Genomic DNA, 26,226 nt, shown 5'->3' with positions numbered 1-26,226 from the left:
CTGATTTGAAAAACCACTCAGCAGCAGTTCCGGGGGTCAGCACCTCCTGCCCCTCCATTTACATAAATTATATTTATAGTTCCCTGTCCCACAAATTAAATTTGGGCTCGGAAACTAAAGATGGGGGGGTTGTTCTTGTGCATCTCCTGCAATAAAAGCTCAACGGGGCAGGGAATGACCTCAGAGGCAGTGATAAATCTGGGTTTTTTAGGGAAAGGCTGAGCAGGTCCAAGGTGGGGAACCAGACAGACAACACACAACCAGCTCCCTAACTGAGCTGTACGTCCACGATCCCAGGAATCTTTAAAAAAGGGGTGTGGAAAACAGAGGTAAAGGTTGGGGTGTGGTTTTCCAATAGAGAGTCCCTGTGGAGCAGAATGAAGGCAAGGAATCAACACCCCCAAAGAGGTGCTAAAAACCCTCCTGACTTTCTTCCTTCCCCCTCCTGATCCATCCCAGGAGACCTGGAGAGGGCAAACAGGTGCCACGCTGCCACTCTGCACAAGGAAACCTTGGATGAGGGTGAGAGATTTCCAGCACATTCCCTGGGAGTCCATGGGGGCCGGTGGAACAGGAGCTGTGCCAGGCAGGAGGAATGGGGGAGATTCAGGGAGATAAGGGCAGCCTGGAGCCCCCTCCTGCCTCCATCCCACTGGATGTGCAGCCCCTTCACACAAACAACCCGATGCCAACTTCTGTACAACCCCCCCCCAAAAATCCCACATGTGCACACACAACACCCCACCAGCTGCAAACCAGCCAGGACCAGTGAGAAATCATTCCCAGTAAGGACTTGTGCCAGATCCTGATGCAATGAAAACATTTAAATATCAAGATCATTGCCACAGCCTGAAAATTGTTTAGAATAATAACCCTGCAGTGGCCAATCCTGTATTATTTAATTTTTAATTGCAATTTTAATAAATATGGTTGTTTCAAATGTTTTACCATGGCCCCCCAGTAACAGTCATTTTTATAACATATATTAGAAATAGCCCATCTTTCCTTTCTTTATCATTCCTGGCCCACCCCAGGACCACACATCATCCCATGCACTGTGCTCTGGAACACAGAACTAACAGAGTTTTCACAGTTCTACCAATGACTGTGATGGGATTGTCACCAGAAGGCTCTGCACTACAATTTACTGCAAAAACAGAGGAAGAAGAATTTTAGTAAACAAAGAGAGGGAGATGGTACCACTACACACAAGTCCAGAAAGTGCAGGACCTGCACCTTTTGACAGATCCAGCACTGAACAGGTTGGCTCCCCCCTGTGAGGGATCAATCAGTGTCCCATTGCAGTGTGGGTTTTATTTCTGCATCTCCTCTGGATCTCCTGAGGAGCCCATCACCCCATCAATTCCTGCCTTCTCCACAGCACTGACTGATGACAGCACAAGGGAGCAGCTCGTGGATTCAACAAGCAGATGGAGCTTTGAGGGCAGCAAAGAACAAATCACCCATGAGGTGAATTGTCACTGCACTGCAAGTTCAGGCACACACATCACTTTACTGGGTTTCAGAGAATGGGTTGGGTTGGAAGGACCTTAAAGACCACCCAGTTCCACCTTCCACCAGACTAGGGTGCTCCAAGCCCCGTCCAACCTGGCCTTGCACCTATTTTGTGTTTTTATTCCCTAAAAAGCATGACTTAAGCCTTAAAAACATGTTTCCACCAGCCAAGACACACCTTGTAAACATGACTCACACAAAACAGTTTGCTTTAAAAGGCTCAAGTCAATTCAATCCTCTCTCTGCAGCTGCAGGTTGGGAAAAGCCACAGAGCAAAAAGTCTCTGTTACTTCAAATATCCTGAACCTGTAAAAGACAAAAACTCCTCCTAAGTCACATGTAACCTGATTACAGGAAAGGAGGATTTTCACATGCAAGAATTAAGCCCCCCTGACTCATGTCCAAGTGAAGATTATCCTGACAGATTCAGATTTGGGGAATTTAGTCTTCTCCTGGAATAAACAACAAATGGAAACGTCATGAACTCAGAAATCTGGTTTGACACTCTTCAGCCAAATGTTAATTGATCTCTTTATAAAAAAGTGACTTTTTAGGCCCAACGGTTTGCCTTGGTCCTGAACACCCTCCTGTGAGCACAGGCCAGTCTCACCATCAAAGTCATGGGACGAGCATTTGGCACAAACTATAAAAACCAACAAAAGCATGAAACAATCATTTGAAGTGCTCTGTACCTGCTCAGTCCCTTCAGCCTCTTATTCCTGCAGCATTTTCCGTATGGAACAAACCAACTCCAGGCCTTAAACAGCATCAAAACAGCCCTTTCCTGTTACACAACTGCAGGTTTTTGAGCAGAGAACATTATGTCTTCCAAAAACACCAGGGAAAAAGGGTCTGTGCAACAGCCAGTTATAAAAATGTCAGGGATTAAGGGAAGGTGGCAGTCGCTGGCTTTCCAGAACTGCAAAATGAGCCTTTAGCTCAGAAAAACATATGGGTTCCACAGAGTCTGAAGTCCCAACCTTGTCCCTGGGGTCCCACCACCCGTCACCAACGACAGCCCAGGAGCTGATGGGCACAGCCCGGGCTCTGTGTCCACCCAGGGACCCCTCCTGTGCCCAGGGGCTTGGTGACAAACACCAGGCTGGCATCAGATAGGAACTGACTTGTAGTACCAGTGTAAGAACTTGGATTTCAGTGCCTGAGAAGTTATTTCAAACTATTACTGCCCATTTTCGGGGCGAGTTCCGCAGTTCTTAGCGAGATTAATCCCCATCAGCGGCGGAGCCAGCGGAGCAGAACTGAAAATCCTTCTGCCAGTGCAAATAAAATTCTCATTTCACTTTGCCAGCGACTCTTCCCGAGCAAGGAAAGCGATGCTAATTCCAGGGTAGGAATTAAGCACATAATGCAACACAATTAGCGGGGCTGGAAGTCAGAAAGTTTAATTAGCTGCTCGTTTATGGCACTTTCTGCAGCAGGTCTTGTGTCTTCCAGAGGGGACAAGGATTCCTCCCTGGGAGAGTGGGGAGGCCCTGGCACAGGTTGCCCAGAGAAGCTGCCCCTGGATCCCTGGAAGTGTCCAAAGCCAGGTTGGACGGGGCTTGGAGCAACCTGGGCTAGTGGAAGGTGTTCCTGCCCATGGCAGGGGATGGGACTGGATGATCCTCAATATTTCTTCCAACCCAAACCATCCTGGGATTCTGTACTGAACTAACACTGGGGAAAGTATTTCCACACCAGCTGCAATGGCAGCAGCCTGGCTTTTGAAGAGTCTCTTTAAAACCAGAGGTTATTTGGAAAGTTCTGTTTCCACCTGGCAAACACAAACCATCAGCCCCATCCCTCAAACCTTCACACCCACATCAGTGGCTGCTGAGGCTCCTTTCCTGAGGTTGGATGAACAGTTTGGAGAGCTCTGTGGCCCCTCCAACATGGAAAACACTTTAAATCCAGGGATCTGCTGATGGTTTATCCTTCTGAACATCTGCTTGGAGCACTGGGATCAATGCAGTTCTGTTTGTGATCAATGCCAAGCATCTACTGCCACATCAAACCAACCCTAAATAAAATCAGGATGTGCTTATTCTCTCTGAATAATCATTTTATCTCTAGTAGCACCGAGTTCTCCTTCAGCCCATTGAGCTCCCTAATTCTATTGCATTTTCTCTGACACCATTTCATTGTCACATAATTTATAGATGAGTTAGTATTTTAATTAGAAAAAGGCTTTTCTTTAGATTAAAAGGCATTGATAAAAGGAAATTATCGTAGATTAGCAAAAGGCTTCAGGTCTGAAATTCAGTTTGAGCTCTGGCAGCAATGTTTCACTAACAAGGGGTTATTAACACCTAATGAATTGATTGAACAAGGCTTTATTTTGGCAGATCTGAATTCATACCGTGGTTTGACTATGATATACAACACACCTAAACCTTTTTTCTATGCTTACACCCATAAAGATACACATAAATTTATCTATGGCCAAGGAAGATGCTGGAGCAAGCAACTCTTTTCCCATCACGTGGATGATGGATTGATCCATCCCAGGGTTCCTGTGAGCCTCTCCATGCACCAGCTCCTTACATGCATTAGGAAAATGTCCATTACTGCCCAAACTGCATTAACACAAACCACTGCAGCTTTTTTACTCACAGACTCACACACTTCATCCCTACAAAACACAACCAAAGTGTGGCCACGTGCCTGGATTCTCCTGATCCGTTCCTGCAGCAGCTCCTGGGAGAGTCCAGCCAAGGAGCTCGGCTCAAAATCAGCTTTTCTGCCCAGCTCTGTCCTCTCTGCACCTCACACAGCTGAATTTCACCTGTGCTTTGAACCTCCCTCGGCCACAAGAGGAAGAACTAATGAAACTTGTGTAAAAATACTGGTTTTATCACCACTAAAGAGGTGAAAACGTGCCAGGAACGAGGCACTTGAGTGAACCTCTCTGTGTTTCACAGAATCACAGAATGGTTTGGGTTGGAAGGGGGCTTAAAGAGTTTCTTGAAGTTCCACCCCCTGCCATGATGGGGTTGGGGGATTTACCACACATTCATCTCTTGTGACTGGTTCAGCTGAGGAAGAGCTGAAATTTGCACCTGAATATTGTACTTTTAATTATGGTAAGCACAATATTATCAGAGGATGTTTAGGGGTTGGAATGGACCTTAAAGGCCGCCCAGTCCCACCCCCTGCCATGGGCAGGGACATCTCCCACTGGAGCAGTTTGCTCAAGGCCTTATCCAACCTGCCTCTGAACAATTCCAGGGGTGGGGCAGCCACAACCTCCACAACCCTCTTTACAACATAAATTCAGCATTTGAATTAAATCCTCAAAATGCCCCAAGTTTTATAAAATCCTGCCCGAGCTGTGCTGTGACAGAGCGATGGTTTGAGGAGCGAACTTTGAAAACTTGGGTTTCAAGAGAGGAAAAGTGGGTGCTCAGCACATCCCTCCCTCCTGCCTTTAGCTCATCCTGAGGCTGTGCCAGAGCCTGACTCACGTGCTGGAGCTGGTCCAGCTCCCTCAACCCAAACTGCTGAAGTGCTGCAGAGCTATTGATCCCCAGAGCTCCTGGAACAGGGAACTGTCACATCCAGCACAGCTGGACTTCACCCAGCACACGAGGGATGGGTAGAGCTCTGTCCTGCCCCTGGGCCCAAAGGACTCGTTGTTTTGCTGAACTAAGAGCCATAAAGGGGAGATTCCAGACCACGGGATCATTCCTGCTGTGGCACCAAACCCAGAGTGGTTTGGGTTGGAAGGGACCTTAAAGATCGTCCAGTCCCACTACCTGCCATGGGCAGGGACACCTTCCACTAGCCCAGGTTGCTCCAAGCCCTGTGCAACCTGATGCTGGAATAAGAAAGCAGCTCGTTCAGAAATGCATATGCACAATATGTACTTGGAAACGAACCAAGAATCATATTTTGGTAACAGAAAATATGTTATTTCTTAATGAACTGCATGGAGAGGGATGGATTATACTACTGCATGTTTGAGGTGCAAGAGCTGCTGGTGAAGGTTTCTGGCAACACGTGGCACACAGGTATATCCCAACACAGCTGGGATGTTCTGGGCCAAAGGCATCTTTGACACAACTCCAAATAAACTTAAACCAGCCATTAATCACAGAATCCCAGAATGGTTTGGGTTGGAAAGACCTTAAAGCCCATCCAGTGCCACCCCCTGCCATGGGCAGGGACACCTTCCACCAGCCCAGGTTGCTCCAAATTTATCCATCCTGGCCTTGGACACTTGCAGGGATCCAGGGGCAGCCACAGCTTCTCTGGGCAACCTGAAGAAATAACATCCCAGCTGTGTGTACTTCTGGTTTTTAAGGATAAATCAAAAAGAATAATTAAAATTCAAACAGCGACAACACCTCCGGTAAAGGTTAACATCCTCTTTACATAACCCAGCATTATTTTACAGGATCCATTGTGGAACCATTTCCCTCTTCTATTCTTTGAGCCCATAAAAGCTTTTTGAATTCCCTTTGCCAGCCTCTCTCCTCTCATCCCACGTTATCACAGGGGCAGCACAGACAAGTGGGGAGAACAATGTGTTGTCTGCAAACATCACACTTGTTCCGAAACTTGCAGAAAAACACGTTTAGTTTGGGAGATAAGGCCCCTGAAAAAAAAGAAAATTGCAGGAAATGAAGGTAGAAAGAGGAAGAGAATAAAAAAAAGCAGGAAGAGGATCCAGCGAGCTGGTGATGGATGAGAGCAGCAATGGGAAAGGACTGCTCAGAAAAGCAACTATCTTAATGTAAAAGAGCTTCTTTAAAATGTAGACATGAAGGTTTTGCCTGTTACTGCTTCTGAAATTCATTTTTTCTTTGAAAAAATGAGGAATACCCTTCTCCAGAGGAGTGGATTCTGCAATCCTGTGGGACCACAGAAACCTCCTGGAACATTCTTTCCCCCTTCTCTGTCTCTCCCCAGGTGAACAATGCACAGAAAATATCAGCAAGTCACAGCAGTGATGTTCCAAAAAGGTGTTCAGTGAACTCAGAAAGGAGCAACTCTTCTGAAAAAGAGTCTTAAATAAACCAAATTATAACTCCTCTTCCTGAAATTATTATAAACCCTCCCAAATAAAAACAAATAATTGATCAAAACTGACATCTGTATGAACAGACATTTCTAATCAATGCTCAAGGGAGAAAATCCCCTGGTTTTGAAAGGCCTATATGTGTTTTAAATATGTGTAGAATAAAATAATACAGATTTCTGCCTGGAATGTTCAATAATGGCCAGTACAATGACGTTCCCAATAAAATTGTGTATTCAGAGAGAAAATAATTCTGCCTAAAACACAACCTGCAGCCTGCAGTCTGTGCTTCCAGAACGAATTCAGCTCAATCCCCATTTTGCTTATGACTGTGCAACAATTTTCTGCCATTTAGAGCAAATGGCAATTTTTTTATCCAACTTCTCACTGCTGGAGACACCAGACAGCAAAGTGCCCTCTCCCAGTGAGCCAGAGTGGTTTGGTTTAGGTTGGACCAGTGGGAGCATCCCAGTGAACCTGCTGAGCAGCTTCCCTGGAATATTCTGGCAAACCTTTGGGAAGGAAGTTACTCCTGTTAATGCTCCCAGAAAGACAAAACCACCCTCCCTTTCCCTCTAGATAAGGTTTTCTCCAAACGTGGGCTGCCAAGAAGTCTTTATCCCTGCAGGGGAGAGCTTTGAGGAGAAGGAAGTTGTTTAATTAACATCCAGCCATGGCAGGAGGAGGAGATGGGACTTTCATCTTCCTATCCAAACTTGTCAAGTGGCTTTTGACTCCTCGGAGCTGAGGCACAGTGTACACTTCCCCATGTCATTTCCCATCCAAAAGTCTTCTTTTCAGCATCTTCTGAAGCCTTTTCAAATTGCCTTTTTTAGTCAAAATTCCTCATCTGTGACTCAAGGTGGAAACTTGTGCATGAGAGGAGGAGGATGAAAGAGGAGAAAGGGAGGCAGCACCACTTGCTCCAGTTCTCTAAGTCATCTTGTTATGAAAACAAGCAATCTCCCCCCTGATATTTTCCATAAATTTCTGTTGCAGTCAGTTTTCCTTTTCAAGTTTCAGACTTTGTACTAAAAAAACCAAAACAGTGACTGCAGACTTGGGACTACAGGACGAAACCACGTCATGAAAATTTTAAGCCTACGTAAGATCTGTTCAAATACCCCCAAAATGCTCCCACATGGCAGAAACAGGGCAGAGCTGGAGGGGAAAACGTTCCTCAAACCCCTTTACATCCCTTTTCCCAACAGTTTTATTTCATTAAATGTTAAATTCAAAACAGATGAGACGAGAGTGCCACAAAACACGAGCACTGAATTGTGTTATTCCCATTCAGTCTCCTACTATCCCAAAGTTCTTTCAGTAATTCAGTGACTCAAACATTGCACAAAAAATGAGGAAAACTGTTCAAAAGGACCTGGATGTACCATAAAGGACATTTAGTCTAAAAAGAACAGCAAAGAGCTTGGTCACTTCAATCAAATTCCAGGTAACCTGGTAATTCAGAGTTAGAAAGAAATTGGTGAAACCAATTTCTAAACATAAAGCCCAACTCATCCAAACACAGCACTCAGATTTCAAGCTAAAGTTTAATGACAGAAATCAGAACCTAATTAAATATCTACTGAAGCCAAGGCATTTTCCTCTCCTCAGTGAAGCTGATGGGAAGATGGAGCTCAGAGAAAACTGCTCGATGTCACAGTGTTCCCAGCACAGGACTTGTGTGTTGTGGGGCTTCTTAAAACAGTCTGTGCTGAGCGTGGCAGGCTGAAGAAACCTGACTGAACACTGACAAAGCTTAACTGAGCTCAAGGCACAAGAAAAAGAGAAAAATATATTTAACTTATGGTTCTTCCCACAGAAGAAAAGAGCAAGTGCAATACAACTGCTCCCAAAACGCAGCTGATCTCCCCAGTACTGAGTAATTTTCACTCTTCTAGATGAGCTTTAGGGTCACTTCCACCCAAACCATTCTGTGGCTCTGACTCTCTCCATTCTAATTTACCCAGAGATTTGACTACAGCAGCATTTGAACCACAATGTGCAGCTGTGAAGGCACATTAAACATGAAGGTGTTTGGAGTTGCTGCTCTCCTGCCCCACTACGACACTTTTTCTAGTGCTTGAGATGCTCCAGGTGAGCTCAGGACACTGTGTGTGCCCTTAGGATCTGCTCTCCTTCCTGTAAGAACGGGAATATCAGGCTCATGGAGCTCAGCTACCTGTCTCTAGCAGTGAGGAGCAGACACCTGGCAAAGAGCACGGGGAAACAATCCAGAGGGGAAACAAATCCAGAGGGGAAACAAATCCAGAGGGGAAACAAATCCAGAGGGGTCATGAAGATGCTGCAAGGGCTGGAGCACCTCTGCTATGGAGAAAGGCTGGGAGAGCTGGGGGGGTCACCTGGAGAAGAGAAGGCTCCAGGGAGACCTGAGAGCCCTTTCCAGGGCCTAAAGGGGCTCCAGGAGAGCTGGAGAGGGACTTGGGACAAGGGAGGAAGGGACAGGACAAGGGGAATGGCTTCCCACTGCCAGAGGGCAGGGTTAGATGGGATATTGGGAAGGAATTGTTCCCTGTGAGGTTGGTGAGGGGCTGGAATGGAATTCCCAGAGAAGCTGTGGCTGCCCCTGGATCCCTGGAAGTGTCCAAGGCCAGGTTGGACAGGGCTTGGAGCAACCTGGGCTAGTGGAAGGTGTCCCTGCCCATGGCAGGGGGTGGCACTGGATCTTTAAGGTCCCTTCCCACTCAAACCATTCTATGACTCAATCCCCTTCAGATCCCTTTCTATTACCATGTTCCACACACAGAGCAGGTCTGGAGTTTCCCACAGCTCCTTTGGAGCACCTGATGCCACAACAACCACCTGGTGTTAAGGAAGTTCTAGACAAGAGGTGACCCAGCAGAGACAGCAACCCAGCACCCTGGAACACCTCCTGCTCCTCAGGCCTTGTCCCAGTTTGCTTTTATGACCCTGTTGCCACCAGAGACAGACCAACCTCTGCCCCCCCCCTTTCCCCACTGCCCCTTCCAAATGCCCGTGATTTCAGGCTGCTCTGAATTCCCTGTAATCAGAGCGGTAAAAAATGAAAACCTGCACTACAAGGCTTAGGAGGGAACTGAAAAAGAACAACAGAAAGGAATTCTTCACTCTGGACAGAAGAGAACGCTGCTGAGTGTTCTACAAGCAGCCAGGAATGATCAAAGGTAGGGATCAAATTATACAGGCAAATTAAACTGGAACAGGAGTGGTGGGGCCAAGGCCAGCAGCAAGCCTGGGCTGCACATAAACAAGATCTCATTCATTCTCCCACCATATCTTTAAGATCATACCAAGATACTGTAACCATGAAAGAGAGAAGGGTGAACTGTGAAATATCCGACTATTCCCAGCCCAAATAATCCCAAGTTAGAGCACGTGAGAGATTGGATCCTGTTCACTACACAAACCTGTTTATGACAGGATTACACAGCTCCAAGGCAATATAAATTCATTGCTTGATAACAGCATTTAAAATAAAGGCAAGGGATGTGAGTGGAGAAGGTAATTTTATTTCTATTTGCCAGCCATTCAAATCTTGCTATGCTAAAACTAATTTAGGTGGGTTAGCTGGTATGAGCAGAGCTGTAATTACACTGACACAGATGCAAAACTGTTCCATTCATATGAAACTGGATTTAGGATCCGTGTTTTTTGCTGGTAGGAGCCTCACAGAATATTCTACCCTTAAAATGCAGCTGCTTATCTGGCAAGGCACAAGCCTGAATTAGCTGCACTTGCTTGTTAACACTTAAAAACCTGCATTATGCTCCATTTAAAAGGTGGATTTTACCTCAGGAAATCGCTCATTCAGCCGCCTTTAGTTTTCAGTAATTGATTTGCTTTTCAAATTCTTCATTTCCTTGTAAAATTAAAGGAGCTGTTAAAAGTTCCTGTTTTGAGAAGTGATGACTGCTCATCATCCTTCCCTTCCACGAAGGAGGAGCAGCGAGGACACATGGCAGGCCTGGAGGATTTAATTAAAACATCTAATGAGCACGTGAGGACTCGTGTGAGCACAGACGGCCCGAGCAGACCCGCTGTCAGGGGCACAGCTCCTCAGCACCAGGGGGCTTCAGACCCAACATCTCCACAGGGAATGTGCATCCTGGGAGTGAGATGTCCCCCAGAGGAGCAGGTCTAGTCCTTGAAGTGAATGGGAAGGCAGCACTCTCAGGGTCTCTTCCCAAACAGCCCTGGAATGCAACAAGGCCAGGAGCATTTATCCGCACAAACGCACCAAGCTGGTGCCTTCCCTTCCAAAAACACCTTCTCACTTCCACCCACTCGCTTCCACGGCTGAGAAGATAAAAAGGAAAGTATAACAGGGATAAAACCTGTCTCCTCCTAAGCCTGCCTTCGGCTCTGCTGAGAAAATCCTTGCAGGAATTCCAAGTTTCGACCTCCCACAACCTGCAAATGGCACCACACCAAAGGGACCCCAGCTCCTTCCATCCCCGGATCTCAACACACAGAGTGGCTGCCTGGTCTCCCAAAATGCAGCCACAGGTGCCTTTGTGTGCCTGAGAAGAATCAAGCTCCATTATGCACACATCTCTTAAAGCAGGGGGGAAGGAATAAAGAAGCTAAAAATCGGCCTGTAATGCAAGAGTGACGCTCAGTCCAGCTCCAACATTTAGGTTTATATAAGTTATATATATCTTTATCATCTAAAGATTATATGTATAAATATATATTTTTCTATATATTACCTAATATAGAGATTTACATAATTCACATTTTACTGTTGCTGTTATGAACAATGTGCTGGATAAGCCGAAGAGCCACTGGAGACCCCAAGTTTAGTTGCTGCTCCTCCTCCCCCCTCTGTGGAGTGATTTTCCTGCCCACACAGAAACCTTGAAGCAGGACATTACCATCCTGTGCTCAGCACTGGTGAGGCCACCCCTGGAGTGCTGTGTCCAGTTCTGGGCCCCTCAGTTCAGGAAGGACATTGAGGGGCTGGAGCAGGTCCAGAGAAGAGCAACGAGGCTGGGGAAGGGACTGGAGCACAAGTGCTGTGAGGAGAGGCTGAGGGAGCTGGGGCTGTTCAGCCTGGAGAAGAGGAGGCTCAGGGGAGACCTCCTCACTCTCTGCAACTCCCTGACAGGAGGGGGGAGCCAGGTGGGGGTTGGTCTCTTTTCCCAGGCAACTCTCAGCAAGACAAGAGGGCTCAGGGTCTTCAGCTGTGCCAGGGGAGGTTTAGGTTGGATATTAGAAAGAATTTCTTTCCAGAGAGGGTGATCAGCCATTGGAATGGGCTGCCCAGGGAAGTGGTGGATTCTCTGTCCCTGGAGGTTTTTAAGAAGAGACTGGATGTGGCATCAGTGCCATGGGCTGGGAACCACAGCGGGGTTGGATCAAGGGTTGGACTGGATGATGTCGGAGGTCCCTTCCAATCCAGGTGATTCTGTGATTCTATGATTCTATGAGAGGGTCAGAGGTACACATCCTGGTCTGAGGGCTCCAGGGTGGGCAGTTCCACCAAGGCAGCCCCACAACACACATGTGGATCACAACCAGCCCCAGAGCGCGGCCTCACCCCAGCTCGGTTCTTCTCTGCACCCTCAGTGCCCCTTCCTCACTTCAGCCTTTGTCAAACCAAGTGTTCTTTCTCCCCCTCGGAATCCAATACTTTTTTCCATCTGCATTTTCTCCCTCTCCAGCTTTCACAGTACCCAAGGGTTGGCACATCTCCTCACAGCGCTGATGCCTTCATCTCCCATCCCATCCCATCCCATCCCATCCCATCCCATCCCATCCCTCCTCTTCTGCCACTCCCCAGTTGCCCATTTTTGAGGGCTCCAAAGCTGACATTTTCCAGAATCAGAAAAAGAGAAAGATAAACAGAAATTCAACAGAAAAGCTCCAGAAAAAAATTGTTCCCTGGGAGGGTGGGGAGGCCCTGGCACAGGTTGGGCAGAGAAGCTGTGGCTGCCCCTGGATCCCTGCAAGTGTCCAAGGCCAGGTTGGATGGGGCTTGGAGCAACCTGGGCTGGTGGAAGGTGTCCCTGCCCATGGCAAGGAGTGGCACTGGATGATCTTTAAGGTCCCTCCCAACCAAAATCAATCTATGGTTGCAGTGGAAGCTCAGCCTGGCAAGAGGTTGGATTTCCTGTCTTTTTGGTACAGCTCCTTTAGATTTATATAATTTATATTTTATATATATTTATATAATTTATATTTTATATATAATATAATGTATATTTTATATATATTTATATAATTTATATTTTACTGTTGCTCTTATGAACAGTGTGCTGGACAAGCTTCAGTCTGCTTCCAGAAATTTCAAAGCCTGCCCTGGGAAGAACTGCAGCAAACAAAGCACTCAGTCTTTATTTTTTTTTTTTCCATGACATGAAGATGCAAACCTCTGGTAAAAGTTTAAGGGGCTCTTTAAATTCACTCACAAATCATGTCCATTCATCATTAAATGGAAAATTGGACATTTTAATAGGGAAGAAAAAAAAACCAGCACAAACAACTTAAGCCCAACTTGTCTAAATAGAACTTGATCTGAATGATTCTACCACTGATCAGAAGGAAAATAGTGAGTTTTGCTTCCTACAGGAACAGGGTAGACAGGGATCCATGGACATAAAGTTTGTCTATGTTGGATTTATGGAGAAAAATCACAGAAAGAGTGAAAGAGCAAACCCAGAAGGCAGAGGAGGAAAGAACAGTCCACACCTTGACCTCCTCATGAACTATTGTGACACCCCAACACATCCTGTGACCACAAAGGGACAGAAACAACCTTTGCTTGCTTAAGAGGTGAAATTTTGAATCCCTGGGAGCAAACGATGCTGGGTTTAAATGAGCAGCTGCTAATCCAGGTTATACAAAAGCTGGCAAATACATTTCCTCTGCTGAAAATTCATGGCCTCAGACACCGTAAAACAAAAAGCACCACAGCTCTCGAGCAAACCTCACATGAAGCTCAGCTATAAACGTGTGATTATCCTGTAATGAAGCATTTACAGTGCAAACCCACTTACTTCCCAAGTCAAACTCTGCACAATGCTGTACATTAGGTCCTGTTTTGATGCAAACACGAAAGCAGGAATTTAATCCTGTGGCATAACCAAGTGGGCCGTGCAATGTTGAGGTGGTTCGTGCTCGGCGGTGCTGGGGAGCTGGGAATCAGAACAATGCATTTCTAAATACAACAAGGGTATTTAGAAACGCACAAATGGCTTCTGTCCAAAGATAAACTTGAACCAACGTGGTACAAGCTAAAGCTCAGCCCATATGTAGTGTAGCAGTGCCTCCTTTCCCAGGAGATGGCGTGGAGTTATTCCTCCTCATCCCCTTACACAACCTGCCCTTGGATTAACTGGGCAGCAAGAATTTGTCTGCAGCAACAGGTCCAGCACCACATCATTTATTTCACTTGTGCAACACATTAAAAAAAAAAACCCAAACACACCAGAAAAGCTTTTAGAAATGTTCTAATCTTTCAGAACATTTCCATCTTGCACTGCCATGGCTCTTGCCTGGCTGACCAGGCTGGTTTGGGACATGACTCCAAAAGCATCTTTTTTAACTGGGGGGAGATAGAGGAAGAGGATAAAGAAATTATCACGGGGTGTTTAAGAAATCCTGAAAAATAACTGACTATCCAGACCTGAAGCAGCACCTGCTGAGGATCAGGCTCAGACCTCCAAACAAGCCATGGGAGCCCTTTCAAAATCAGGGTTCAGACTGTGACAGACAGTCCAGACCTGTGAGTCCTGTCAGACACATGACAGCCACAACATGGCACGTGTCAGGACCCTCAAGAGCTGCTTTAATACATACAGAGGTACTGAACCAAATAAATACTGCAAGTGAGGATTTTTATTTTTTTTTTCCTTTGGTCAAAGTACCATTTCAAGCCAGTTTGGGTTAATTTGTTTTCTCATTTCGTTGAGCTGAGGGGATGTTCCTTCTCTGTCGACAGGAAAAATGCCCATCTCCACCTGCAGCACAAAAACCTCAGGCCATCAGCTGCAGCTCAACAAAGAGGGTGCTTAGAGGGGGATTATTTTGCCTGTTAGAAAAGCTGATGCTGGAATAAGAAAGCAGCTCGTTTGGAAATGTATATGCACAATATGTACTTGGAAACGAACCAAGAATCATATTTTGGTAACAGAAAATATGTTATTTCTTAATGAACTGCATGGAGAGGGATGGATTATACTACTGCATGTTTGAGGTGCAAGAGCTGCTGGTGAAGGTTTCTGGCAACACGTGGCACACAGGTATATCCCAACATAGCTGGGATGTTCTGGGCCAAAGGCATCTTTGACACAACTCCAAATAAACTTAAACCAGCCATTAATCACAGAATCCCAGAATGGCTTAGGCTGGAAGGACCTTAAAGCCCATCCAGTGCCACCCCCTGCCATGGGCAGGGACACCTTCCACCAGCTCAGGTTGCTCCAAGCCCCGTCCAACCTGGCCTTGGACACTTCCAGGGATCCAGGGGCAGCCACAGCTTCTCTGGGCAACCTGTGCCAGGGCCTCCCCACCCTCACAGCCAACAATTCCTTCCCAATATCCCATCTAAACCTGCCCTCTGGCAGTTTGGACCCATTCACCCTTGTTCTCCCACCACATGACCCTGTAAAAATCCCCTCTCCATCTCTTTTGTAGCCTCTTTATCCAGGACTGGAATCACACAGCACCAACGCTACTCAAGGGATGTCACCCTGGAGCAAGGGAAGAGATGCCAAGTGCCAAGGAAAGGTCCAGAGCCAAAGATCCAGCTCAGTCCTCAACCTCCTGTCTGGTTTGGGCATTGGTCAGGGATCTGGGATGAGAATCCAGCCCGTGGCTCTGCAATGACCCACCAGAAACCTGCTCAAGTGCTGCTGGAATGTTTCACGAGTGGCATCACCCCAAAGTTGGTGATAAGACCATGAGTCTTTCTGAGCCTGACTAGGGCCTCCTGCAGGATTAGAGCCAACCAGGAACAGATCCCACCAGAAATCAACTTCTGCCAAAGGAATGCTGAGCCTTTGGGAAGTGACCCAACCCCACACCTCAGTGCAGTCACAGGGAGAGGTTTCCAAACCAGGCTGTCCCGTTGTGACAGAAGGAGGAGAGGGCCAGAGAACACACCCAGATGGAGATGATGGCTTTTCCCCAGAAAACAAGCAGCCCAGGAGGACACAAGAGCTTATTCCAAAGAGAATCCTGTGAAGGTTCTTCTGGTCCCAAGTGCACAGGACATCTCTGAGGGCACGTTCTGGGAGCAGGAGGAGGAAAGACGTAGCCAAGGGAAGAGCTGTGGCCTGATTTAACTCCACAGGAGGCTTCCTACACCACCTCCTCTTGCTATAGAAACCTCTTAGCTACGTCTAAAAATTCAAATTCTCACACACCAGAAGTGTAATCGTGACAGATGCTCCATTTTGTGCAGCCCCAGTGTGAAATAAGGACAATTCCTATCCCCGAGCCTCTGAAAAAGCCACTGAGGTTCACGACTGGTTTTTTTGCCTTTTTAACGTTATCTGCACTAAAGAAACTTTTGGGGTCCTTCCTTTGTTTAAGGATCTACAGAGTGATGTGAAAGGCAGAGCTGTTATCACCTTTTCCTAGCTCCAGGGCTGTGATGACATGTTTACCACATCCTCTGCAAGGCTGAGCAGTCCAACAGCCTCGATGCAAATAAATACAATCCGTGGGAAGAGCAAATTCTAAAGGTTCTGCAGGGCTGGTGGGCAGACAGCAACCTCACCAACACCAAGGGAAAATGTGGGATTTTCTGCATCTCTCTCTTGCAATTCCTACTCTCTCAATATGGAAGGGTGTCAAAACAAGACAGAATAGGGTTTGTCTTATAAACAGCATTGGGGCAAATCCATGCTAGAACTGGACTTTCGAAAGCCAATAAATATGATCTGCCAGTTTTTTCCGTGCTTTCATTCAAAAAAATAAAAGTTACATCCAAACTATGCAGAAATCAATGCAAAAATGTCACGAGGTTGACAGATCTCCAGCAAACAGAAACCCCTCAATGAGGGATTTGTCTGAATTCCAAAAGTCACAAACAGACATATTATTTATCTGCATAAATTTCAGAGACAGTTTTGGAGCTCCAAAAAAACTTCAGTGGGAAATTTCCCCATTTCACACGAAGAGTTCTGTCGGTTTAATAAAGATAAATGTGCATCTGTGGGTACACAGGGGCACATTCATCCACCTGTTTCATCTCTGCAAGCCCAGCTGGTTTCCATTTAAGTGTGTGCCTGTCAAAACAAATCACAAGTCCAAAAATAATGGAGCAAGAATCCCAAAAATGGATAGTAAGAATTGGCACACCAGGAAAAAAATATTCAGTGCACATTACTGTAGCTGAACGAGGATCCTCCTTCTCCAGCAGGTTCATTGCTGGAGGCAAAATCCCAGAAATATTGAGGTTGGAAAAGACCTCCAGGATCATCCCTGTGCCCCATCCCCACCTTGTCCTCAGCCCAGAGCACTGAGTGCCACATCCAGTCCTTCCTTGGACACCTCAAGGGATGGGAACTCCAAACCTCCCTGGGCAGCCCCTTCCAGTGCCTGACCACCCTTTCCATGAAAAAATTCTTCCTGAGACATTGGGGTTTGTCACGTGAAGAGTTCAAGACAGGACTGAAAATCCATGTGCCCAAAGCACAATGAAGTGTTGCTTCTGTGAGTGTGTGTGTGTGTGTGAGGTCATTTTTTAAATCAATAATTCTGACAAAATACAAGTTTTCTACTTGTGAAACCTCCAGCCAGCCTCGGTTTGCATGGCATCAGGGAAAATCCAACGGAAAATGAATTATGCCCTGAAAAAAACCCCACGCTATGCACCTTGAAACCCCCCTGAATGTGGGGGCACTTCCCAGGTAACTGGGTGCCTTGGCTCTGCTGTGCATCCCGAGGTGCAGAGTGGGCCTCCCACCCAACCTCCACTCCCACACACAACCAGGAATTTCAGATCAGTGTCTTGCCCACAGTATGACAGAGAATTCAATAAAAAGAAACGCAAGCATGCTGCAAACACTGTGGTATAAAAATGCCTTAAAAAGAGCAAAACCTGTCCTGCCACCAACAATGTTCAGCACAAAAATGAGCTGCAACATGAGCACCAGGCACTTTCAACAGCTTTTCCTCAAATCACACCTTGATAACGATTGTTTATTTATTTGTGTTTCTAGCAGCACTGAATTAAAACCCTCACTCTTTGTGAAAAGCAAATATCTCCCTCTCTCAGCACATGGGGGTTTTCCAATCCATTCCAATCTAATTTGTGGTCATTTTGGAACCGAGAAGGAAAACCTTATCTCAATCCTATTGTTCTAACATTTTAAAAACAAACCACTTGGTTATCTGTAGCATTTTCAACTCGCTCCCCAGCAGATCTATCCCAGCAAATGCTGAGAAATGGAATTTTTTCATTGCACATTGGTTTGGTTTTGTGGGAGGAATTCTGCACATGCGAGCGAGGAGGTGACAAACTCAGATTATGTAAAACTATTGCAACAACAACTACTAGACAAATAAGCAGCAGCAGCAGCACCATCACCCTTCCTGACACCAAATCCCTCCTAGTAATGGCTTCCTTGCCAAGCAGGAGCCCCAGAATCCCTTATTGCACATTGATTTCCTGCAGTTAGAGGAGGCCAAGGAAACGCCAAACACAATTCCAGTCAAAGTCCAGGCACCACAAATTGGCCAAAATACTCACAGGGCTTTGTCTGCTCTCCCCATCCCCAGCGCGTGCAGCCCGGCAGCGGAGTCGGCCAGGCTGGGAATTCAGGGATCCCAGCGCCTGGAGAGCAGCACTCCAGCCCGGATCCTCCTCTGGTGCCCCCCTCTCCCTAGCGCCGGCTCCATCCCGCCGCTCCCCACGTCAGGATGATGTTACAGGTGACACCTCCCGCCGCTGATGTCAAGCTCCGCTCCCAAAAGCGCGACCGACTGCCGGCGCCCGCCGCCCCTCCGAGCATCACCTCTGAGCATCACCTCAGCATCACCTCCGCATCTTCGGGGGCCCACGGAGCGGCTCCGGGAGGATTTTGGAGAAGCTCGCGGACACGGAGCCTTCCCCTCTTCGCCAAGTCCCCCGAGCTGCTTTAATTCCTTCCGGAACGCTGCAGCAAACGCAGCCTTTACGCCTCCCCTGGGGGGGAAAACGAAGGGTTTCTACAGTTCCTTTCTATGGCGCAGCTTAATTTGCTCTTTTCCTAGAGCCAAGTGCTGAAGGAACAGGGAAATAAAGGAGCGGGAGGCAGGAGTGAGTGGCTCAGGGATGCTCTCCCGAACATTTCGGAGTAAGCCGGGGGGCTGGCGATGCAGCCCAGGACCGGAGCTGATGAATGGTGCAGTGCTGCTGTTGGCATGGCAACTAAGGGAAAAAAAGCAGCACCATATAAGGAGTTGTGACATGGATTCTGGGAGCAATTTATACTAAAAGGCTCTAAGCCCTCGGATGCTTTAAAGCTGCAGCAGCCCCTTCTTGGTGGGCACAGGTTTCATTGTTCACAGCGAAGGAACGGGCACAAATCTCCCAACACACGTTGTGTTCAGCCCAGACACATCTGCACTGGGAGAGCTGTGCCAAAACACAACCAAACAACGTGATTTTGCAGCATGTTCAAATAGCTGGAATTGAAATAACTGAATTTATTAATTAAGGGAAACAGACAGATGATAATAATGACCCCAATGAACATCTGTGGTAACGAGGGTACCACCTATCCCTCCCAGCCCCACACAGGTGAGCAGCTCTGTCCACACAGAGCGAGGCTGAGATGAGCCAAACTGCAGCACCATCAGGTGGCTGAGAGCCTGAGTGGCACTGCCACCAACACAGATGCTGCCACTGCTCCCAGGGACAGGAAAACATCCCCAAATTAATCCGTAACCCAAGCGCTGCTGGGCAAGGAAGGCTGGTGGTGCCCACAAAGCATCTCCAGGTACAACCAACTCACACACAGCTGCCACAGCGAGCTCTGGGCAAGGCCAGGGTTTGTATTCCACGTACAGCATGGAGCAGGAAAACCACACTATTTTCCACAATCATCATCAGCTTTTCACTTGACACATGTGCTCAAAGAGACAATGCACCAGGAGGGAGAGGATCAAACACCAACACAACACTGCAGGTCTGGAGTCTGTGCTCAGCAATGGAAATCTTAACATTAGAAATCCTTCCTGTTGATGACTCTGTTTTATTTGAACAAACACAAAAACTCAGAATGGTTTGGGTTGGAAGGAACCTTAAATCATCCAGTTCCACCCCCTGCCATGGGCAGGGGCACCTTCCACTCGCCCAAGTTGCTCCAAGCCCCGTCCAACCTGGCCTTGGACACTTCCAGGGATCCAGGGGCAGCCACAGCTTCTCTGGGCAACCTGTGCCAGGGCCTCCCCACCCTCACATCACAGAATCATCATTAAGGTTGGAAAAGTCCTTTAAGATCATCCAATCCAACCATCGATGCAGCACCACCATCACATTTCAACACTAAACCACGTCCTCAAGTGCCACATCCACACGTCTTCTGAACGCTTCCAGGAGTGGTGACTCCACCACTTCCCACATGTGCCAGCCCAGCTGGTTTCCCCCCAGCACTCCCACCCCTGAAGCTGTGCCTCAGCATCCCTCACACTCCCACCCAGCTGAGCTGGTGCATCACTTAGGAGAGAGAGAACAAGTGGTCCCAGGGGCTGCAATCATTAATCTGGGCCTGTCAGCACTAAACAAGAAACAATTAAAGTTTTCAAGCAGAGAGAGCTCAGCTTTTTAATCCCACAATTACAACCGGCATCGAGAATATCGAACCATTTGCTGAAGGTACAGAGAAGGGAGGTGTGACAATCCTCATGGCTATTCCCAAGAGATGCAAGGGTATCCCAAGAGGGATGTGGAGGTGACAAGGTCCCAGCATTCCACATGACAGGGGTGATGGTGGCCCAGGGGATGTTGTCTGTGGGGACCCAGGGGGTGCTGAGAACCATGACGGTGGGTCCTTACTGGTGTCACTGGGCAGAGCAAGTCTCCATCCAGCTCTGCCCTGCCCTGATCTGAAGGATCCAGTGAAAGAATACACATTTTCTTCAGCAAAGAGGCTGCTAACAACTGCCTGAACACACCTAGGAATATTCCTACTCACTTCTGTGAAGTTCCCACATTCCCAAAGCACATGGGAAGAACGTTCTCAAAGCAGAGGGTTTGCCATGAAACCAGATCCCCGGGCCCATGTCTTTGAAGACATGGAAGCAGCTAATTCCCAGTGGATACAGGAGGGATGAGAATCCAACCCGAAGCATCTAGGCCAGGTTTTTGTTAGAAAAACATCATTTCTTTCCTAAATTTCCTGCTAATATTCCCCCCTCCTCCCTCTGAGCACACACACGTGCTCTTTCTAAGAGAATCCTAACGCTTGCAGTCTGTCATTCAACGGGGAAAAAAATAGCAAGAGCCAAGTACAGGGATGAATAAAATTATCCCTGCGCATATAAATGTGCAATATGTAAATGAACACTCCTTCCTGAGGAGGAGGAGGAGGAGTGGGGTGCGGCACAGGGCTTTGTGTGAACCCTCTGCACGTGCTGGGTTCCACAGGAACAGGAGAAACTGTGAGGAGCCGCGTTTTTTCAGCCCAATATCTCATTTATTAACCTAATAGGAGTATTTTTGGCACCGATTCATGAAAGCACTTAGAGACATTCATCCCTAAGCACCCCTCCTGGAAAGCAATCCCTGTCCTCCAGGCAGGTATACAGCATTATTTTCAATGCAGCCGCGGCTTTGAGGAAGAAATAACACACTTTTCATGTATGGGAGCACATTTAACCCCATTGTTTCGAAAGCAGTTGCTCTCTGTGCAACAAACACGGTGACTTTTAAGTGCTAATTTTCTCCCAGACACCAAACAAAATGGTGTCTTCACTCACTTATCCCGGGCTGGGAGGGTGGGGGTTTTGCTTTCTTTTTATTATGTGTTTTTCACATTACACTTGCTAATAAAGCCAGCGTTGTAAAAAGAAAAAAAAAATATTGAACAACATAAATTGAGGTTAAATGTGCAGATTTTAAATATGTTCTCAGCCAGTGCTAAACAAGAGGTGACACAGGCAGGAGGGGAGAGCTGATTACTTATGCTGACTATTACTTCACCCCTCAGAGCCACAATGACCTGAGTTTTCTTAATCACCAGACTATTCAGCAGAGTGGAAATTGCACCCACATGGAATATTTATCACCCTCTGAATCCAGCCAAGTCTCCATACCCAGCAAACCCAGATACCAATATGTGAGTGACCTCAGCTCCTCTGGATAGAAAACCAACCCCCCTGGAACATGTTCCTGTGGCTTTTTACCAAAACCAGACATTTTAACTGCTTTAACTTCTCAGTGGATGGAAAGCTGACTTGGTTACCAATCAGCCAGGTTAAGAACTTTAAAAGTTTATATTACCATAGAATCATGGAATGGTTTGGGTTGGGAGGGAGCTTAAAGATCATCCAGTGCCACCCCCTGCCATGGGCAGGGACACCTTCCACCAGCCCAGGTTGCTCCAAGCCCCATCCAACCTGACCTTGGACACTTCCAGGGATCCAGGGGCAGCCACAGCTTCTCTGGGCAACCTCATCACCCTCACAGGGAACAATTCCTTCCTTATATTTAACCTAAATTTCCCCTTTTCCAGTTTTAACTCATTCCTGCTTATCCTGTCACTACAGTTCCTGAGGAAGAGTCCCCATCTGGCTTCCCTGTATCCCCTTCAGATACTATCAGGCTGCTGCAAGTATCTGGTAAATGGTCTCAGGAATTAAAGCTTTAGGAAAAAAAATAAATGTAAGAGACAATGAAGATTTTTATGTAGCAAACAGTCCCATCCTCTCCCCAGCCCCTCTGCAGATATGGAATTATGACAGGAATGGGGTAGTGCCACACAGAAGTCTGGAAGGAGCAAACAGCATGAAAAGCCCCTACAATTGGATAATTTCTCAACAATTTTCCATGCTCTGAAGGTCCCTTTGAAAAATCCATGTGGCAACTGTCAGGCAGACAAAAGCCTCTCTTTGTAACTTCAGTCTCCCAGAATCACCCTCATCCCTTCTCCGACAGAAATCACTGCTCTTATTGTGTAGGATTAACCACTGGGCAGCAGAACGAGACATAGGAGAGGAGGAAACCACCAGAGAATCACAGAAACACGGAATATCCGGAGCTGGAAGGGACCCACAAGGATCCTCACAGCCAGTGAGCCTGGGTGGAACCTCTCTGTGCATTCACTGTTCAGCTCCTCGTGCCTGATTTTTATCTGAAAGCTCCCCCAGTCACATGAAGATTTTTGAATCAAGTTGCTTATCAATCCTGCCAGGTTTGGAGTGTGCTGTGATAGCATTTACCAGGCTGCTGTAAAATCAGGGAGGGTTATTGGGTGAAACTGGGGAGAAACACATCAAAAAATAGCTCAAGCTGTGAAGTTGTCTTCACAAATCTAATATTAACTCCAAATTTTCTTTATGTTTTCAATCATGCTGGTTTACTAATGAACAGAACTGAGGAGGGTCTTTATATAAACTGGCAGTCAATGTCTCCTAGCAAAAAATAAACCCCCAATTTTTTATCTGTTGAGAAATGTCATCCCCCAGCCGCCTTGTCCAACGGCATGAAGTTGTGTCAGGGCAGGTTTAGATTGGATCTCAGGGAAAGGTTCTTCCCCCAGAGGGTGGTTGGCACTGACCAGGCTCCCCAGGGCAGTGGGCACAGCCCCAAGGCTGCCAGAGCTCCAGGAGGGTTTGGACAACGCTCTGAGGGACAGGGGGGGATTGTTGGGGTGTCTGTGCAGGGCCAGGGGTTGGATCAATGATTAATTGTGGGTCCTTTCCAACTCAGGATATTCTATGATTCTTTCTGCTGCTGAGGGATATTTCTGCTTTCTAAATCTGTCAGATCAGAAGTAAATAAGAGACAGACAATAAAGAATAGTTGAGGAAATGTGATAAATACTCTGAATAGCAAAGAGCAGAAGCGCTGCTTTCCCCACTCCTTTCCACGTCAGCCTATGAAAGCAAACTAATTCCTATCATGACTGGTTGGAAGGATGGAAAATAAACTCCTTCCTTTTACAATATCAACAGCAAATTAAACTAATAATTTTCAAAATTTACTCCACCAATGCAGGGAAACACACCCTGAATTCCAAGTGCATCGGGAGCTCTGCCGGAGTCATCGAGACCTGGACGTGCAGAGCATGAGCAGGGGTTTGCCTGGCACATGGGCCTGGGTGCAGCTGGAATAGGGGATTTCAAACAGATGGAAAAGGGAAAGTATGCAAGCAGAAGACAGTTGGAGTCACCTTCCCAATCCATATCCAATGGAGTTTTGTGTGTGACCCCAAAATGGAGCTCTGAACAAAACTGTGAGCCTGCACTTTTCTTCTCTTGCTTCTGGGCAATAACAATTCTCAGCATTTTATGGACACCATCCTGGTTTGTCCCCAACCTTTCCAGGCCTACATCTCACAGCATATCATTCCCAAATCTCCCTGACAGAGGAATGTTTCAGCAGGTGAACCCCTGCAGCTCCATCCCACCCCACGGGAGGGTGAGCACAGGCTCCAGGGAGCTGCCCAACCCCTGGGGTTTGGAGGAATCCTCATACCTCTCCTTGAATTACCACCTTTTGAGGAACTACTGGGATGCTCCACAGAGCAGGCCTGCCCAATCATGGAGTCGTGACTCTGTCACAACTCAGAATCTCTCCCTCTTGTTCCCAATTTCTCCTTTCAACAGAGAGCAGGGAAAACAAAAGGCACCAAAAGGTATCAGAGCTCCCCTGTAGGTCAGATTATACACAGTAAAAATGCTTTTTGGAGGTTTCCCTCAGCACAAGCACAGGACACTGGCTGCTTTTTCTTAAAAGTGGGCACAGAGTGGGGTCAGATTTTAGGCAAGACACAAGTTTTTCAAACTGTTACCAGTAGAAACACTTTTTTTCAGGCTTTTATATGGATGTTGCACTCCAAGTGCTTTTGAAAATCCAACTACTTCACCATCTCTAGGTGTTCAAACCACAGTCCCAGCAAATCAGATAAACAAAACAGTTTAAAAATATGCATGAATTACAAAAAAAATCACTTTGCTGTAGAAGTTTATCATTTCTCTGATGTGCTCTCGGCATTCAAAATTTAAGCATCAAGTTCTTTGAAATTACTGTGACACTTCCCCTGTGCAAAAACCACAACACAAAGCTGAACTAAAACACACCGAGAAATTTCTCAAAAAACTAGAGAACATTTGCAAACCAGAGAGATCTTTTTTCAGAATAGAAAGATTTCTCTGCCAGCACGAAATCCAATCCATCCCTGGGTTTGACCAAAGCAGCCGCTTTAACAAACAAGGGAATGACTTGGACACAGAAGCCCTTCAAAGGGCTTTTTCTTACAGATTTTTTTGCACCAATGGACCTTAAAAGCCCCAGTGAAGTTTATTAAAGTCCTTACCAGTTAACTTCTTCACAGGTTGGAGCCGAACACTGATAGACTGATGTGTGAGTAAGGGGGAGGATGGAAGGGAGCGGGACATGCCCTCCATAATCCGAATGTGCTGCATACCTTCGGTCACTGGGAGAGGAGGAATTGCGTAGTCGGGTTCAAAAGCACAGTCGTTCTCTGTGGAGGTGCCTGGAGGGAAGAGCAAAACCAAAATGAACTGGTTAGAAAGTGAGCAAGGGAGAGAATCCTGCTTTGTCATTCCAAGACAGGGGCTGGCACGGGGGGAGCCCCGCGGCAGAGTCGCCTCGCCGGCCGCTTGCCCGTGTTCCCCTCCTCAACAGTGTTGGCACTTCCCTTAAAGAAATTATACTTTGGAACAGCATCTCAGCACCCCTCTCTACAAGATGAACAGCAGAACCATGAAGAATTTCTTTCAGTGTTCTTAATTTGTCTGTCAAGAGTCTGAGAGTCACTAGTTTTCAACATAGCGATTGTCACCAAACTGATGGTTTTTAGATTGTGGGTTTCTAAGAAAAAACTCTTCCAGTTGAAGTGAATTTCAATATGAGGACCTTTAGCCCCCCCAAAAATTCCCAACCCCCAAATAAAATGGAAGAACAAAAGCCTCCAATAACAAGCACCAGCTCCAACTCTCCCCAGAGACACACAAAGCCCGTGTGGGGGTCGCACCACTGAAGATCCACATGTAAGACACAAAATAACACGAAAACAAGTGGAGATAGAACAATAAAAGCACATATTGCTAATTGGTGTAATCAATATTAATGACAAATGAAGGGCAGGTGCTCCAGATCAGCAAGAGTTGGGAGCCAGAAGGTTCCTCCCATTAGCTGCAGATATGGAAATCTCGGGGTCAAGGACACTTGGATCTCCACCTCTCGTCAGTAAGATGAACAACCTAACCCAGACTACTAATAATTCATCTGCAAAACCAACCTGAAACTGTTAACATGAATATTTCATCACTAATAATGTGAGAAGGCCACATTTCTGCCACACTGTTACGAGATGGATTTTGGCTTTCAGTGCCTGCTGATGTTTTCCCTCCATAAAGATGTTCCTTATTGGATTTCCACTGGATAGCTGTGCTGTTCTCAATGGCTAGTGAAAATATGTTTACAAGAGAAAATGCAACTGCTGGACAGAAGAGGAGACAGACAAAAGCGGGGAGAAGACAAAAGGGCAGCGCCTCCAACACGTGGTGCT

At 46.8% G+C, this 26,226-nt stretch overlaps 1 protein-coding gene across 8 annotated transcripts in view; it reads right to left on the bottom strand.

Moving 5' to 3' along the window:
• Positions 1-26,226, bottom strand: part of TANC2 (tetratricopeptide repeat, ankyrin repeat and coiled-coil containing 2) — a 235,990-nt gene that overhangs the window by 123,480 nt on the left and 86,284 nt on the right. For 5 of the 8 annotated variants that reach the window (XM_027702319.1, XM_027702321.1, XM_027702322.1 and 2 more), the window contains one exon: positions 25,009-25,188. In XM_027702319.1, the coding sequence (XP_027558120.1) occupies positions 25,009-25,188 (180 nt within the window). Of the gene's footprint in view, positions 1-18,525; positions 18,868-25,008; positions 25,189-26,226 lie in introns of those variants that run through there. The other 3 variants (XM_027702323.1, XM_027702324.1, XM_027702325.1) reach the window with 2 other exon arrangements.

The sequence above is a fragment of the Neopelma chrysocephalum genome, unplaced genomic scaffold, assembly GCF_003984885.1.
Source record: "Neopelma chrysocephalum unplaced genomic scaffold, ASM398488v2 Primary Assembly neopelma1_182, whole genome shotgun sequence".
Classification (NCBI taxonomy): Eukaryota; Metazoa; Chordata; class Aves; order Passeriformes; family Pipridae; genus Neopelma; species Neopelma chrysocephalum.
Note: the sequence above shows the minus strand (reverse complement) of the source record. Positions and strands in the feature narration are given on the sequence as shown.